Below are 18,589 nucleotides of genomic sequence, written 5' to 3'. Positions count from 1 at the left end.
TCCAGCCATGGCAGAGGGGGAAACTCCCTTCCAGGGATGTGCTTGGGACAGAACCCATAACTTGTAGCAGAGGAGAATGAAGAATTTTTTTTTTGATACCTGACAGGGTTTGTTATGGGAGTTTCTATTGTTCCCATTAAGAGAGGTGAAAAGAATTACGGATGTGCCATCCAAGTCAAAGAATCAGATTATACTAAATATCAATAGCAGTTAAGAGGGTGATGTACTTAATTGTTCCTGCCCACGTGTTTGTCTTTCTTTCAGTTATTGCTAGAATTCACACATATTCTCTAAATATAGTAGTTCATCATCTGAAAATTTCTTGTTTATTTTAAAAAGCAGAATCTTTGACTCAGTTCAACACACCTCACATTACAGGTTTTCAGTGATAGTTAGATATTAAACTCCAAATTACTTATTAAAATGTGTTTTATATATACATAAGACATATGCATACTTTATTGTTGGGTTTTTCTTTGTTTTGAAAATGAAAGTTAAAATTTTACCATTTTTCTCTGTATAAACCTCTAGCACAAATAACTACACATTCGGAAAAAGTGTAGCTTTTTCGTTGTTGTTAACAGTGGAATGCCTAGCATGATTAAATGAACAACATTGGTTCTGAATTTTAAAGAAATAGCGTCTGAAGTGTTCCGGTGGTCTCCTTAATTCTTCATGGGTTACACTTTGCGTATACTAAGTTTTGTCTCAATTAGAGGGTTTTTCATTCTACCATTTATTTATGGTTAATGATTATTGAACAGAAAAATCGGATCTTTCTGCAGTAGGACTAGGAAAGAGTTGACTTGGCTCTGAACCCTTGATCTCTAACTGAATTAGAGTCTATTGCTTTTATTTGTAAATTGACACATCTAAGGTATGAGGCTTTTCTTTGGAAATTTTATTGAAGTATAGTTGATATACAATGCTATATTAATTTCTTCTGTATACCAAAATGACTCAGATGTGTGTGTGTGTACATATATATATGTATATGTACACACACACACATATATATTCTTTTCATATTCTTTTCCATTCTGGCTTGTCAGGTATGAATTTTTTTATACCTTCATCATAACATAATTTTTTGGCTCATATTCTCCTCATCCAACTCCCAGTAGATCTCTTGAGAATGCAGGGTAATGCATGGGGAAAGGAGTTGAATTGTTACTTTTCTTTTGTTGTGTTATTGAAAATTACTAGTTTGTAGTGTGGCAAAAAATCTTTATTTTCACAGTTGAGACTGAGTTACCATTTGAAAAATTCAAAGTGAGAATTAGTGTATAGTTGGGGAACTAAATTAACACTTTTATTCACTTGATAAGTGTATTCATTTGCTAAACAATTAAGTTCTTTGAAAGGTTTCACATGAGTGTACTTGAACTGGTTTGTCGACTTGTAGCTTTACTTTGAATTTGTATGTATTGTATATGAAGTAGGATAGATAAAAGTTACATTTTATAAGCTGAACCAGGAACATAACTGTATGTGCTTGGAATTTGCATGGTCTTTCAGAAGCAGACCGGTATACCTAACAAATTCCTAGAACAATTATTCAACAAACCCTTTCATTCCACAAATATTTATTGAGAGCTTGTCGTGTATCTGGGGTATATGTTGCAGGATGCAAAGGAACAGTAGCTGCAAAGTCCCTGAGGAAAAATCATGCATGATGTGTTTGAGGAATTGGGGGTATCAGTCTGGGGATATTGATTTTGGATATGTGCACTTTGAGAAGCCTGTAGGACAATCTGAATCTGGCAGGCAGTGGGACTTCCCTGGTGGCACAGTGGTTAAGAATCTGCCTGTCAATGCAGGGGACATGGGTTCGAGCCCTGGTCCGTGAAGATCCCACATGCCGTGGAGCAGCTAAGCCCATGCGCCACAACTACTGAGCCCACGTGCCACAACTACCGAAGCCCATGCACCTAGAGCCCGTGCTCCACAACAAGAGAAGCCACCGCAATGAGAAGCCTGCGCACTGCAATGAAGAGTAGCCCCCGCTCGTCACAAATAGAGAAAGCCCGCGTGCAGCAACGAAGACCCAACGCAGCCAGAAATAAATAAATAAAATAAATAAATTTATTAGAAAAAAAAATCTGGCAGGCAGTTACATATGTATGCCCAGAGTTCAGGGAAGGGGCCTGGAACCAGAGATAGAAATTTGGAAGTTGCCAGTATATAGATGATATTTTCATCTATGAGACCACCAAAGAAAAGTACGTGTAGGTAGAGAATATTTTCAGAGATAGGAGAGGTGAGGAGGGAGCAGGAAATGAAACTGCTACAAGGAAGCATAGAACTAAGAACAAATAATCAGGAGAAGATGGTGCCCTGGAAGCCGCGTGAAGAGTGGTTGATAGAGGATAAACAACAAGGTCCTACTGTAGAGCACAGGGAACTATATTCAATATCCTGTAATAAACCATATTGGAAAACAATATGAAAAAGAACATACACAGACACACACGTATGTATAACTGAATCACTTTGGTGTACGCTAGAGACTAACACAACACTGTAAATCAACTGTACTTAAATTTAAAAAAAAAAAAACTTAGGGGCTTCCCTGGTGGCGCAGTGGTTGAGAGTCCGCCTGCCGATGCAGGGGACGCGGGTTCGTGCCCCAGTCCAGGAAGATCCCACATGCCACAGAGTGGCTGGGCCCGTGGGCCGTGGCTGCTGAGCCTGCGTGTCTGGAGCCTATGCTCCGCAACGGGAGAGGCCACAACAGTGAGAGGCCCGCGTACCGCAAAAAAAAAAAAAAAAAAAAAAAAACTTAAGTGAAAAAACATCAATAAAATAGAAAAAAAAGAGTAGTTGATGGAGAGCAGGAGAAGTAGCTGATCACATGTCACTGGATGGTCAAGTGAATGGGATTTGTCAGTGTGAAGGTCAGTGTATCACAGGAGCCTGTCCATGAAGGGGTGGAGGGAAGAACTTGACTAGAAATAGTTCAGCACAGAAAGGGGGAGAGGATTTGGAGACCCAGACTACATAACAACTCTTTCAAGGAGTTTTGTTCCAAAGGGGGCCGAGAAATGGATTGGAAGCTGGAGCGGGGAGAATGGATCATTCTATTTAATCTGGTTTGGTTTTTAAGTTGGGGGATATAATGGCAGGTTTGAGGGCTGAGAGGAATGCTGTGGTGGAGGGGGAATAATTGATGGGAGAGCAAGAGGAGAGGTTTTTGAGGAGTGAGTCCCTATGTATGCACAGGGAGATACCTACTGCCTAAGGGGAGTGTTGGTAGTGGATGGAGTCCTGGACAATTCACCTGCAGTAAGAGGGGAGGTATTTCATGGGTCCAGGTGCTGTTACATGGAGAGATGGGATGGTGGGATCTCTTTTGATTATTTGTTTTCCTTAGTAAACACCTATCTAGGAAGCATAGTCCCTGAGATGCACGAGCTTGGAAGAGCTAGGGTAGGAAGTTTGAGGGCAAAGGCAAAATGAAATAGTTGACCTGGGACAGTGGGAGAGTGAATAGACTAGGGAAACGTGTCATGATTGTGGAGCATCATTCGAGCCCTTTAGATGATGATGGTCATGAGTAGAGTGACACCAGTCAGCATGGTTATATTTTTCTTCAACCGCACAGATGCAAGATTGAGCGAAGGCAGAAAGTTTCATTGAACCAGGGTTGGAGTTCTGCTAGTTCAGTGTGAGATGTAAGAGAGCGGGTAGGGAGTTGAGGGCGTGAGCAAGGAAGTGCTTAAAATGAAGGACTATGGGAACTTCCCTGGTGGTCCAGCGGTTAACGCTCCGGGTTTCCACTGCAGGGGGCACGAGTTCGATCCCTGGTCGGGGAACTAAGATCCTGCATGCTGCACGGTGCCGCCAAAAAGTAAAAAAAAAAAAGAAGGACTATGGAATTTAAACTGGATAAGAAAGAAGTGAAGGCATAATGGTAGTCAGGTTCAGGGGAACAGCGGGAGGATCAGTGGCTGATAGGGTTCTGGTGGGGTCAGAGGTTTTTTGGAGTCAAGGAAGTAGAGGAGGTGAGCTGGAAAAGAGGGGTTGGTGACTGGGGTTGGAATGCTTGAAATTTCAGTGGGACAGGGAAGTTGTGATTGGTAATGACGAGGGCTTAGGGACCGAGGTGAGGTAGACAGATAATGAAAACCCACAGAACATGTTAATAGTGACAGTGAACCAGGAGCCAAAAACCTCAAGGGACGGGGCTAGTGACCCAAGGGTCAGTAGACAATTATTAGGAGGAGTAATGGATGGAATGACCTGAACCTGAGGATTTTTAGAGCGGAGAGAAAGTAAATAGTTCAGAAATGGTAACGAGGCGCAAGGAGTGTGCCTACGCCATCACTGGGCCTGGTAAGGGTTATGGAGAAGAAAATTCTCATAGCTTCTGAAGCAGTGTGCTCAGGGAGACCCAGGTTTCTGTCAGAGCAAGGAGGTAAGTGAACATTCAGGGGACGCTGTTTCAGGGCGAAGGCTTTAGGAGGTGGGGAAATGGAAGAGGACAGAGCAGGGCATGTCGAATTCCATGTGGGGATTAGAGTGTGGGAAGGAGGGGTGACCTCGGAGACTGGGGCTTTTCATAAGTGGAACAAACCCATAAAGGGCATAGTGCAGTTGTCTTGGAGGGCTCAAGACAGAGAGCGGCGGAAAGGCTACAAGTGTCGTGAGGAGGTGCTCACCCCCTTACAGATAGAGGCCTGGGGAGAGGCTGGTTCCTTTTGAGTGTATGTCTTCGATATCTTTTTAACTCTGTCCTATGATTTTTTAAATTTACAGATCCTTAGTGATTATCAGCACTTTAGACGGCCGAATTGCTGCCCTGGATCCTGAGAACCATGGTCAAAAGCAGTGGGATTTGGACGTGGGATCCGGTTCCTTGGTGTCGTCCAGCCTTAGCAAACCGGAGGTGAGAATTTTCTGTTATATGTTGACCGGAAAACTTAGGTAAAATCATCCATTGCTGCTATTAATAGTAGGTATTTGCTTAGAGAGCTGTGGCTCAGGGTCCGATTGCCTAAGTGTAGGGCATGTCTGTCTCTGACAAGCTATGTCCCCTTGGGGCATTTACTTAGCTTTTGTATTCCTCAGTTTCCCTCCTGTAAAATGAGGTGGGTAATGTCACCTACTTCTTAGGATTGTTTTGGGCATGGAATGAGTTAATTTTATAAATGAGTAATTGAGGATACTATCTGCTATATCAGTAAATCTCATTATCTGAGCTCTAACATGATCATAATTTCTTCTTCTTCCTATTGTCATCATCATCACAGGGTCCCTAGACATCATAAAACAAATATAAATAACTGTGTTTTAATAGTTAGGAATGCATGCTGCAAAATCCCATAAATTATTCACTACATTTTTCCCTCAGTTGTACATCCTAATTGTAGACATAATTCATCTGAAGTTTTCTTGGCGTGTAATTTTAGACAAAATGGATTATTTGCAAAAAAAGAGACCTTGCTTCCAAAACTACTCTGGCATATGACTCCAAAACTTGGACAGGTGACTTAGCCCCTCAGAGCTTTAGTGTCACCATCAGTAAAGTAAGGACACTGCCCACCTTGATGAGGGGCAGGTTGGGGGCTGTGTTTATTTATTTATTTTAAATTAATTAATTAATTTATTTTAGGCTGTGTTGGGTCTTCGTTGCTGCGCACAGGCTTTCTCCAGTTGCAGCGAGCGGGGACCACTCTTCGCTGCAGTGCACAGGCTTCTCATTGCAGTGGCCTCTCTTTGTTGTGGAGCACGGGCTCTAGGCACGCGGGCTCCAGAGCGCAGGCTCAGTATTTGTGGCGCACGGGCTTAGCTGCTCTGCGGCCTGTGGGATCTTCCCAGACCAGGGCTCGAAGCCGCGTCCCCTGCATTGGCAGGCGGATTCTTAACCACTGCGCCACCAGGGAAGTCCGGGGCTGTGTTTAAATGAGGGAAGTCTAGACTCCCCTCATTTAAGCACAGCCCCCAACCTGACCTTTTGTCTAGACTCTAATAGATTAAATCTCTCTCCTTTTCTGGAGCTTTACCCTCTTGTTTAAATCATTTAAAATAAGTCCCTCTTTTGAGTTACGACTGCTGACGTGGAAGCAGTCACCTGTTTTCCAGAATACCCTCAGCCTTCTACCGTGTCCCTATGGGATACTCCCTAGGGTACTCTTTTTTTTTTCCCTTTCATCATCAATCTTTCCCTTTCAAAAAGCTTCTTAGCTGGTATCAAGTTTGGAAAAGACAGAACCTAACACGAGGGGCTTGAGAATGACCTGATGAGTGGTGAAGAAATTTTCTGATGGGAAAACTGCTCCCAGTGACCCCGCTGCTCTCTAGAAAATCCAGCCTGGATTCCTTTCTGGGGTACCCGGGCAGGTACTTAGGGCGGTGGCACTGCCTAGCCTCCACACTCGCTGTGTGCTAAGCCTTGACTAGACTTTCAGAGTGCCTGTTGCTTACCGGACAGTATACCGGAAACATCTGTTGAGAATTGTGAACTTGTGAATTATTAATATAAATAACACTTTGATTGTAAATTGCCTTCAAAAGTTTGAATTGGATGTCATAGTCAAATGAATTATTACTCAGACCTGAATATTCATTTATTTATGTCCTCCTGAGGTTATGCTTGGGTATGCACATTGTGCTTTATTTTCAAACTAGACATGAAAGGTGATGAGCAAAATCGGAAGATTGTAAGCTGTTTACATCTGAGGTAACATTATAGTGTGTTGTAGTGGTGCAAAGCATGTGTGTTTCTATAAACTAAAGTATGCACACTCACAAAAACATACACTGCATGATATGACAAGTAGTCGTAATAACCTGAGTGCCATTGAGCGTGTTTAAATTATAAGCAGCTAGTCGAGCTTGAAGATTTTCTTACAATAGCAATTACATTAGCTGTTTTTTAAACTACAGTTGAATATTCTCACCATCCCCAGTCCTTACCATTTTCTGTGGTTTGTTAGGTCTCTCTTGTTTTAAGTATCCTTCTTCCCACTCACCCCCAACCCTTGATCCTTTGGGTAGAATGCTTTGAAATGTTGAATTGCAAGCATATTTTAAAAGTTTGTGTCACCTTTACACAATAAATGCAAAGCTCACTGACCGCTTTCCATTTCAGGGAAAGAATTCTGAGACCTCTTTGCATTATCTAGGTTTTAATTTCCTACTTTACACACAAAAAAATGGACTAGATCACTACTGCCCTATGTTCTTGGGACCATTTCTTGAGACTGTGTGTTTACTGTGTAGATATGCTAATGACAGCATTGTTCCCAGAGCTGTAATATACACACAATGTACTTTACACACCGTGTAATCCTCACAGCCATCCTCCTGAGATTGATATGCTGGTGTCATTTTACAGAAGAGGAATACAAAGCTCAGAGAAGTTATTTGCTTGAAGTCACAGACCGACTACATGGTAGAGCTGGGATTAAACCAGGCTTGCCTGACTGTACTCCACTCCACCTGCTCTGGAGCTCTTTCTACATCTTGTATGTTCCTCCCTTTTACAACTCAGGCTGTTCATCCAGTACAGTGGATCTCAAACTTTATGGTTTCAGGACCCTTTACATTCTTAAAAATTACGAAGAGATCCAAAGAGCTTTCTTCCCCATGGGTTATATCTATCTAAACTTAAGCCATATTAAAAATTAAAACAGGGCTTCCCTGGTGGCACAGTGGTTGAGAGTCCGCCTGCCGATGCAGGGGACACGGGTTCGGGCCCCGGTCCAGGAAGATCCCACATGCCGTGGAGCGGCTGGGCCCGTGAGCCATGGCCACAGAGCCTGCACATCTGGAGCCTGTGCTCTGCAATGGGAGAGGCCACAACAGTGAGAGGCCCGCGTACTGCAAAAAAAAAAAATAAAAGAACCCCATTGCATTGCACGTAGCATAAATAATATATTTTTATGAAGAATAAGTGGGGACTTCCTTGGTGGTCCAGTGGTTAAGAATTCACCTTCCAGTGCAGGGAGTGTGGGTTCGATCTCTGGTCAGGGAGCTAAGATCCCACATGCCTTGGGACCAGAAAACCAGAACAGAAGCAATATTGTAACAAATTCAATGAAGACTTTAAAAATGGTCCACATCAAAAAATCTTTAGAAAGAAAAGAAAGAAAAAGTGTATTTCCCCAAAAAATAATTCAATGAGAAAAGTGGCGTTGTTTTATATTTTTGCAAATCTCTTTAATTTCCAGTTTAATAGAAGACAACTTGATTTTCCTATATGCTTCTGCGTTCGATATGTTGTTTTGGTTGAACTGTATGAAGAATAAAATCCGTATGTAGGGGGAGAAAGGGAGTGTTTTAGTAGCCTTTTCAGTTGATTGTGATCATTCTTTTTTGGTTCTACACGAGAAAAAGTGGAAGTTTCTGAAAGGTTAGTTGCACCGCGGAATGTGAAACCATATTAATGAACTGTTGTACTCTGTACCAGTAACATCCATTGTTCTGTCTTGCCTTTTACTCGTGCATGGTTTTCTAACATCATTTGGAAAATATTGATTCATTGAGTTACACAGATCTTCCAAATGTTGACGTATTTCCTTATAGAATACTTTGTAAACTCAAATTTTTTACTGTCACCACTGATCTCATCAGAAAAGTCTTCCAGTACTGGAAAGCTGTCAAGCTCACATGGGTAGATACAGCTATTCCAAAATTCTAATTTTCGCTTGAAAACTTGGATTTTATCATTAACACAGTCAGTTGTTTTCCTTGAAGTGAGAGGTTCACTTTATTTTCGAGAAAACGTCTGCCAAATACGCAAGTCTCATCACTGTAGCTTTTCTCTCAATTTTTCAAGTGCAAATGGAGCTTTGTGAGCAATGCCACTAGTTTCAGCTCAAAACTCAGTCACGCAAGTGCTTTTCCTCAAAACATGCTTCAGTTTGTGGCAGAAGTCCTTAATGCACACCTCCTGGTTAGTCGGGCAGAATAGTAAAAATATATGTACTCAGGTCACAGTTTAACTTTTATTGTTTCATCAGAACATTCTCGAGTGAAACTTTTTTCTTCTTTTTTTTTTTGCTGCGAGTGTGTGACAGTGAAGATGTGAGGACTGAGTCTGTTACCTTATTCATGCTTTAGTCACCGTTGCTTTTATACCATCAATGCAAATAGCACCCCAGGGAAAGGCAAATAGCACCTTCTTATGAAAACCATTTGACTCTCTGCACCTCAAACAGAATCCACAGACCGCATTTTGAGAACGACTGATCTAGTATATAATAGAAATATCACCATTATGAGAGTATTCGTAAGGTTATAAACATTAACAAGGAGAGAGGACTGTATTTCGAGCTTGGGTCACCTGTTATTCAGCAAGGTATGTATCGCTCAGTATCTAGAAGTTATGTTCAGAAGCTGGACAAAACACCACCAAAAGAGGAACAAAAACTGCTATTTGAAATGCCCCGGATTGGATGCAGTACCCTTCTAAATGCATCTGATAGACAATTTTATGATGGTCCCTAACTTTTTGGGAGAAATAGTTAATTTTCTCTGTCTGAAGCTCAGCGTTTGCGAGGACAGGTAGTGTGCAGAGGAGAGCTGGGTACAGCAGGCAGGAACTGGTGGGGAGATGTAGCGGGAACCACCCAGGTGACAATTGGAGGCTCCGTTTGGAGACTCCTCTATTAGAATGTCAGTTTCTCCACCCTTTCATCAAGAGTGGTACAAGGATGAAACCAACTAAACTCAGAAGGCCAGGGAAGATGTATTCTCTGTGCATTGATTCTTAAAGTGACTTATCTAATGAGAAGCTGAAGGCTAAAGGATTTGATAGACTGTATAATAATTTTTAAGTTATTAATGATAGAGGAATTGGTTATGGATCACACGTACTTTTGCTAGAATAATAAAGTAAGAGCATCACAGGAACCTTGTAGGCCGTGGGGTGTGGAGGAGGCACTGGGATTCAGAGGCTGCAGTTCTAGTATTGATGCTGCTGTTAACTGGCTCTGTGACCCGGCTCATTATTTCAGTAGAGCTTTAATTTCCTTCTCTGTAAAATTATGGATTGGACTACATTTCTTCTTGTTGTTTTTTAAGATTTTTTGGCTGTGCTGTGCAGCATGTGGGATCCTAGTTCCTTGACCAGGAATCGAACCCACGCCCCCTACAGCGGAAGCACGGAGTTTTAATCACTGACCACCAGGGACTAAATTTCTAAAGATTGTCCTAACTTCAGGACTCAGGTACCATCGAACACATGACACACCCATATAAATTATCTAGAGGAATTTTTTAACTTCCCCTTTTACTGCATTTAAGGATTCTTTTAAAAATGGCACAAAACCATTACCGTTAGGTACATATCTCATTGCCTGTCAGCCTGCTTTCATGATGTCCTTAACCTTTTCTGATCCAAAAGCATATAAAATAGTTTATTATTTTGCTTTAGTCATGTTTTGATTATGTTAAGGAAAAAAAATAAGTTCCCAAAGGATAAGAGAGATTGACAGTTGCATTATGCATGTATGCTGCCGGAAGGTTGAGGCGCCATGGGACACAGACCTGACTTGCCCCTCTTTCCTCTTGACTAGGTATTTATAAGCTTCCTCAAAAGAATACTGAACAAACCGAGCTAAAACTGTGTGTGTGTGTGTGTGTGTGTGTGTGTGTGTGTGTGTGTGTGTGTGTGTTAGAGTAAATGATGAACCTAAGGTTTACTCTGCTACCTTTAACATGTGCCCCTAGGTTCTACATCTAATACTTTTGATCATAGCTAAGAATTTTGTTTTTAACTTTCAGAAGGGCCACCTGAGGTAGAATCTGATTTGCTTTCCACTGTTAATCTATATGCAGATTCAGCCTTGAAAAAGCACTGAGGAGATTTGGCAGCGGTTCCTCATTGATTGTCTTAAAATTCTGTTTTGTGACATATCAGCATAGTTTTTCTTTGGGGTCTCTGGGTGGCATTTGTTTGTTTGTTTGTTTTGTTTTTGCGGTACTCGGGCCTCTCACTGTTATGGCCTCTCCCATTGCGGAGCACAGGCTCCGGACGCGCAGGCCCAGTGGCCATGGCTCACGGGCCCAGCCACTCTGCGGCATGTGGGGTCTTCCCGGACCGGGGCACGAACCCGCGTCCCCTGCATCGGCAGGCGGACCCTCAACCACTGCGCCACCAGGGAAGCCCTCTGGGTGGCATTTGGATCACAGTTCACCAAATCTAAGTAGACATAATATCCTTGAACTGTCTACTTGTCTGTGTTTTGGAGCATATTTGTAAATACAAAGACCTTCTTCCTTATCTGTATTTAGAATGCATATTATAATTGTGTATATATAACTAGTCTGTCCTTAGACAATACCTTTACCTTTTCCTTATTTAGAGATACCATATTTGTTTTTTGTTTCAGTTTTCTGTTAAAATGTCCTTTTTTTTTTTTTTTTCCCTCTTAAAAAGAACAAACAACTCTCTTATAAGTCTATAGTTAGAGTTTGGGGTTTTGTTTTATTTTATTTTAGGCATTTTTCTCCCCAAGGGACACACCGCCTTTCTGTTTCAGACAGGTGCAGAAACAGACAGCTATGATGCGGAAGCTTTCCAGCCTGCGCACTGCAGAGTCAGGCTGCAGTCATGAAGAAGGGCCTTCGTAGGTTGGGGGGGATCTTTTGAAAAGAGCACATTTTTAATGGCTACCTGATTTGTTCACCGAGGGTCCGTCAGTAGACCGTTTTGAGTATTGCTTTATTAGAAGAGGATCTGTAATCTGTTTTAAAGATTGTCTGTACTGAAAGATGTCTGCTCATCTGGCAGTCTTTCATCTGTACATAAACTAGCACAATTTGAGCCTCAGATGAGCACCCTCTCAGATGGTGGTTTATTTGGAAAAGTCACTGTCAATCACGGAGCAAGCCAATATTTAAATAATTGCTTAGGTTAATTGCTTTTCTTTTAATGATAGAAATGAAACCGTTTTTTGATTTAATTTTGTTTTATTAATCCCTTAGCATGGCTGAAAACAGTGCTGTGAACTAAATCGATTTATTCCAGCACACATGTTGCCAAGTGAGACATTGATTTGACTCTGTTTTGTAGGAAATTGACTTCTTGTGCACATTATTTATCTCCTTTACGAATGAATAATAATCTAAGTGAAGGCAAAGATAGGTACTTAAATCTGTATTTTTCACCGTGAATGCAAAAAGTATACTTCAAAAATTAACCTGGTTGTTTTCCTGGAGGTATTTTGTTTTGTAGGTTGACTATAGGTTAAGGAAAGAAAGAATGAAATAATAACTATCTACTTGGTATCTCACTGCTCTTGGTCAATAATTCACAATCTTTGATGATCATAAATACCAACTCACTTCAGGATTTCTTTTTTATTCTGCATTTTCTTTCTTTTTTTTTTTTTTTAACCTACATTTCCTTTTAAGCATGTCACATGGGATGCCTTCTTCGACTAATATCCAGATCTACTGAAAGATCTCATAATCCCTCACGTTTAGATCACGTAACTAGTTGTAAACCATGATGCCTCCTCCTTAGTCTTTGAGGTATGATTCCTGGGAACGCTTTACTTTCAGCAGATAAGCTTCCTTTACTTTCCCCGTCATGGTAATTTCAATGTTTTCCTTGAAATCTAGGGAAATGTTTAAAAAATTGTTTCCTCAACACAACAGTGTTGGAACATCTTTTTTTTTTTTCTCATAAAGTTACAAATAGTCAATTTTGTCAACTAGTAGTCTGGTCAGTTGTTCATTTTACTTTAAGAGTTACCATTTTGTGTTCGATATATAGTGCAACATTTTTGAAGAATTAAAATATACAAAAATATGCCTGTTAACTTCTCTTTAATATTGTTTATCTTTTTGGCCAATAAAGTACTTTATGAACCTTCAGAACTTCTATATTCAAAGGAGAATTTTAGGGCTGATAAGAGATTTCTGGTGAGTCAAAGACTGGTCACAGTTTGATGTATTTAATTCTTATATCAAACTCATCTTTATATAGTTTTAAGACTTTGTTTTTAGATGGGTGTTGTGAATTCAGGATTGGGAAAGAGATACAGTTGGCTCTTGGACAGCTTTGGGGATAGGGGTGCCAACCCTTCATGCAGTGGAAGATCCTACATAACTTCTCCGTGGGCCTCTGTATCCACGGTTCCATGTTCGCAAATTCAACCGTGGATCGTGGAGTACTGGAGTATGTACTTAGTGACAAAAATTCACTTGTAAGTGGATTCATGCAGTGCAAACGCACATTCAAGGGCCTACTGTTACTGACATGGCATAATTAAGCTTTCTGCTCTCTCCTTGAATTTACTTTTGGAGCGACTGTTTGAATTCTAAAAGCTTTTTTGCAATATGTGAAATTTAGTGTTAACGAACCATAGTCATTTCTGAAGTTTCCTTATTGAGGATAAAAGAAGGCTCATGATGAATTTATAGATAGTCAGATTAAGAGTTTGTATTTTCGTTTTTAACTTTTTTCTTTAACAAGTATACGTATATATGCACTCACACACGAATTACCTTAGAGGTTCAAAATAGCAGCCCTGGATCATTACATCTACTTGACAAGTATTGCTTGAGTAGCACTTTATAGTTTGCAAAGTGACATCAAATCCATTCTTATTTATTCCCTAACATAGCCTTATAAAATACTCTTATTAACCCCCATTTTCCAGATGAGAAAATTGGGGCTCAAAATGGTTCAGAGGTTTGTCTGATGGAGTAAAACGGAGACTCAACCCTAGATCCTTGTGCTTATTTCTTGCCCCCTTTCCAATATTTCATGCCTTTTGAAATGCCTCAATACTTACCAATGTGTTTGCATTTTCTGCTCTTATCATTATCATTCTTAATGTGCTTTATCAGGAATAATCACTCAAAGACCTCATATAGAGAGCAGACTTTAGCACGGCGCTCAGCTCATTGTGAGCGCTTAACTGCTTCTTAACCCTAGTGAGAGACTCAAAGGTACTTGAACTTACCACATCCAAAACTGAACTGGTGTTTAAGGGGACAGGGGATCCTGCAGGGCTGTGCGCTGGGGTACAACAATGCCCAGGACAGATGAGATCCTTGCCATCATGGAACTTACATGACACTCTGTGGAGCCGGATATGAAATGATTATAATGTCAGTATCATAATTGAGTTGTGGTAACTGTCACAAGGACAGGTAGAACTAAGAGAGACTTAGCAAGGTTACCTGACCTCCCAGCTGGGAAGTCAGAGAAGTCAGAGAAGGCTTCTCAGAAGAAATTATGTTTACGACTGAGATCCTATGAGAAGCAAGAGCTGCAAGAAATGGGTAGAGAGGCTGGGAAGGACTGCTCTGGGAGAGGGAACGGCTGGCATCAAGGCCTTGCAGCAGGAATGATCAATCTGGGAGAAAGCAGGTGAATCCCTAAAATCCTTCTAGAATCAATCTCTCCTGTAGTCTGCTGACTACTGACCACTTATATAGTCAGTCTCTACTGACCGTAGAGAATGGACTGGAAGAGGAAGAAGAGCAGAAGTGGGAAGACTAGTTAAGAGACCAGGTCTAGTACAGATGGGGATGATAAGGTGACCGGGAAGTGAGGGAAGTGAAGTGATGGATTGAAGAGAAGTTTAAGGAGGGACGTCTTTATGAAATGAAAAGACCAAAGGAGAAATTAGTAGTAAATTAAGAACAGGTGGGGGAATTCCCTGGAAGTCCAGTGGTTGGGACTCCATGCTTTCACTGCCGAGGGCCCCGGGTTCAATCCCTGGTCAGGCAACTAAGATCCCACAAGCCGCTGGTGCGGCCAAAAATATATAAATAAATAAAAATAAAAGTGTCCTCCGAGACTGCTCCCCGGCCCCTTTAAAAAAAAGAAAAAAGAAAAGGAACAGATATAGAGAGGGAGAAAATAAATTTGTTTACATGCGTTGAGTGCCGAGTGACCTTGACCTTGAGTGACCTTAACAGAGATGTTAAGAAAGCCTGTGCATATGTGGGTCTGGTGCTCTCAGAGGAAAAGTCTGGGCTGAAGAGAAAAGTTAGAAGTGTTCGTGTCCTGGGAGCTGAGAGGAGCAATCACCTGGAAGGAGAGCAGGGTGAGGAGATGACCTCCAGCCAAATTTTCAGACTCCCTAACATTTAAAAAAAAATTTTTTAGAAGGATATTTATCTATCTGTCTATTTATTTATTTATGGCTGCGTTGGTTCTTGGTTGCCGCGTGGGCTTTCTCTAGTTGTGGTGAGCGGGGCTACTCTTCGTTGTGGTGCGCGGGCTTCTCATTGCGGTGGCTTCTCTTGTCGCAGAGCACGGGCTCTAGGCGCGCGGGCTTCAGTAGTTGTGGCGCACGGGCTTAGTTGCTCCGCAGCACGTGGGATCTTCCCAGATCAGGGCTCGAACCCATGTCTCCTGCATTGGCAGGCGGATTCTTGACCACTGCACCACCAGGGACGTCCCTCCATAACATTTTAAAATTCAGGTAGAGAGTGATGAGTCAGAGAGAAGAAAGGGTTTCAAGGAGAGATTGGCTTTAGTAGGATGTTAGGGATTTTCCTGCCTTCTTCCACATTTCCCCAATGGTTAGTTGGTGTGAATTCTTTATAAATATTTACTAAACGTAGATACTTAACAATGCAGATGCCTCATAAAGAGAACCCTGTGATTCATCAAAGTCTCAATGAAAGTCTTACAGCAAAAGAAAATGTTAAAAACCCTTTCTGTTTTGACTCTGGAAGGATTGAGGGGACAGGGGAAGGAGTGAGGAAAGCAGGAGGCCTGTGGATCCTCAGAGTGGTAGAAACAGTCATTGGTAGTTTAGGGATCAGAAGACATACCTTTTCAAAAAGCTGTGGAGAGTGCTTTTGAGGCTCCAGTGCAGTAAGTTAATTTGAGGCATTTTGTAAAAGAGTAGAGTGTTAGTTTTTGTCCAAGGTCACATCAGTGAGTGGCTGGTGGAGTCAGGGATGGGGCTGGATGAGCCGCAGTCACCTCCCCGTGGACACGTTTCCATTTCCTACGTTGGGTGCCTGCTGTTGCCTCGCCCTACCTCGGTTTCTGAAACAGCTAGCATGGCAAGGAAAGTAATTGTTCTGGGCAAAGGGGATTTCCAGGTATCAAAAAAAAGTCAACAATTTAACACTTTCAATGAAATGTTTTTCATGTATTTTACATCTTCCCAATCTCGGTGACTTTTATCTTTTAACTAAGTCCTGAGCTCATCATTGGAAGTATCATTTGTTGTATTATACCAGGGATGCTTGGAGTTCCTGAGGTAGGAGGGAGAAGGGTGTCCCTTTCATGAATATTCTAGAGTAGTTGGTTTTTTTCCATCCTTTTCCCAGATAGTCTATCTCCATTGTTCCTTATCTCTGTCTCACGAATCTGCATCTCTCCACATGCTTTTTCACTCGGTTTCTTCCCCCTTCCTCCCTTTTAACTCTTACTGCTGCTGAGCTTGTATTTGGGACTTGGCTTTTATAACCGTCAGGGCCAGTGTGATCGTTTTCCCTCTTTCTTGGTTAGGGTACACACTGGATACAACTTTGTGGATTGGAAAGTGTTTAATGTGAGTCATTACTTGAGAAAATGCTAGTGTATACAAATCCAGCTTCCACAGCTGAATGAGGAAAGTTCTTCTTCATAGAAAAATTCTAGCTAATAAATGTGGAAAGAATGATAGAATTAGAAGTCATTATTTTATTATTTTACTGAAGTAGTAGATCATCAATTGATACTAAAATGGTGAAAAGTTGGTGGGACACTTTAAAATGGAGGGGTCAGGCTGACTCCCTTAAATCCACTGATTAATAGTAACAAATGCGACAACTCGGGTTGGCAAACTTTTTCTGTAAAGGGCTAGATAGTAAATATCTTGGGCTTTGCAGGCCATACGGTCTCTGTAGTTGTAGTGGGAAAGCAGTCATAGACAATACAGAAATGAATGAGCATGCCTGTGTTCCAATAAAACTTTGCTTACAGAAACACGCACTGGGTCAGATTTGGCGTGTGAGCTGTCGTTTGCTGACCTCTGTTATAATAGGAAGTATATAGCACCACCTGTGAAGTAGTCTTGTCCAAAAGAATCAAACCTGTGTCAGATCAGAGCTCCAGTCCTAATTACACTTCTTTAGAAAATACAGGGAATAAAGGAACAAGTTAAGTGACATGCAAAATCCAAACTGTGGGACATTCTGTAGGGTGAATAATCTGGTTTCTCAAGTAAATCAATGCACGGAAAAAGGAATGAAAGGGGCCCTTATAGGGAGAAAAAAAGAATCAAATATAATATGTGGAGTTTAAGTCCCTTGTTGAAGCAAACCAATTATGTAGTATGTCTTGCAATATCAGGGAAATTTGAATATTAGATGATTTTAAGGAACTACTCTTATTTCTGTTAGATGTAACATTGGCATGGTAGTTGCTTCTCAGCAAAGAATACTGAAGTATGTATAGGTGAAATGACATGATGCCTGTGATTGACTTTAAAATACTTTCATTAACAAATATATGTAGTGGATGGGTGGAGAGTAGCAAAATGTCGATGATGGTTGAAACTGGGTGACAGATACATGGGGGTTTATTATATGCATCTCTTTACATTTTATGTTTTAAAACTTTCATATTAAGTTAAAATAAAGTTGAATGTACCCCCAAAAGTGTATGTGTTGATGGTGGGAGGTTGCGGATGGGTGGGTGGGGAGGTAGTTGCATAGAAAAAGAAGGAAGAACTGAATGAAAATATATTTTTGCATATTAGAAGAATTTTTGTTTTTATTGCTGGTTATATTCATTTTAGTAGTAGTACTTCCTTTATTTTCTCAGTTGAAGTTCCTTCTGCCACTTGAAAATAGAGTTCTTATCTCACATTCTGATTTCAAATAGAGTCCTTGATTACATGTGCCACTGGTATTCATTATGCCAGTTAGAGATTGTTCAGAAAAGGTAATTGAATTACTTTACTAAACTGCTTTGTGATTGCGTGGTTGAAGACCTTGATTGGATCTTAGGTAGCGAGTTTGCCAGCTGATTTGACAAACCTTTTATTTTGAAATTATTAATAGGGAAAAACAAATAGAGGAAAAAACCCCAGATGACAAGCATTTGTATTTTTAAAAATGACTGAAGTGGGAAGCAAGTCACATAATTAGTTTGAGATGCAGAGCAGCGAATCAGAACAAATAGCTGCTTCCAGAGGCAAATCAGTGGAATGGGAAAATGCATCACCATAACCCACATTTTTTTATACCAAGAGATTTGCAGTTGACTCTCCGGGTGACTCATTCCTATGCTGGGAGGGTGAGGTAATGCTCTTCTGAGGGGTGATGTCATCTCTCTACCTGAACTGCAGGCATATATCTCTTCTTGTGGCTCTCAAGGAAAACACACCATCTGCTTTCACAGATGCAGCCTGAAAGACTTCACAGCGATTGGTGCAGAGGTTAGCAGCCGTGGGTATGAGTCATAAGCAGCCAATTAGTGAAGAGCAGCTATTTAAAAGTGAACTTTAAAATCACAGTCCAGCAATATGGCATGATTGAGTATTGAATCATAATGCTTTTCTGTTTTGGGTTTTGCACTCTTCTTTTAAAATAAGGCAGTTTTTCTCAACATGGTCAATCACGTGAAATCTTTTAGGTTGTTTAAGCCATATTTTTAATTGCAAATAAGTTTGCT

At 41.0% G+C, this 18,589-nt stretch overlaps 1 protein-coding gene across 3 annotated transcripts in view; it reads left to right on the top strand.

Moving 5' to 3' along the window:
• Positions 1 to 18,589, top strand: part of EIF2AK3 (eukaryotic translation initiation factor 2 alpha kinase 3) — a gene marked incomplete at its 5' end in the record, with an annotated part of 68,108 nt that overhangs the window by 10,197 nt on the left and 39,322 nt on the right. For 2 of the 3 annotated variants that reach the window (XM_082672139.1, XM_082672141.1), the window contains one exon: positions 4,759 to 4,888. In XM_082672139.1, the coding sequence (XP_082528265.1) occupies positions 4,759 to 4,888 (130 nt within the window). Of the gene's footprint in view, positions 1 to 4,758; positions 4,889 to 6,653; positions 6,683 to 18,589 lie in introns of those variants that run through there. The other variant, XM_082672140.1, reaches the window with a different exon arrangement.

This window comes from Grampus griseus, assembly GCF_964374135.1.
Source record: "Grampus griseus genome assembly, chromosome: 15".
NCBI classification, from domain to species: domain Eukaryota; kingdom Metazoa; phylum Chordata; class Mammalia; order Artiodactyla; family Delphinidae; genus Grampus; species Grampus griseus.
This window is presented reverse-complemented; position numbering and strand designations above follow the sequence as displayed.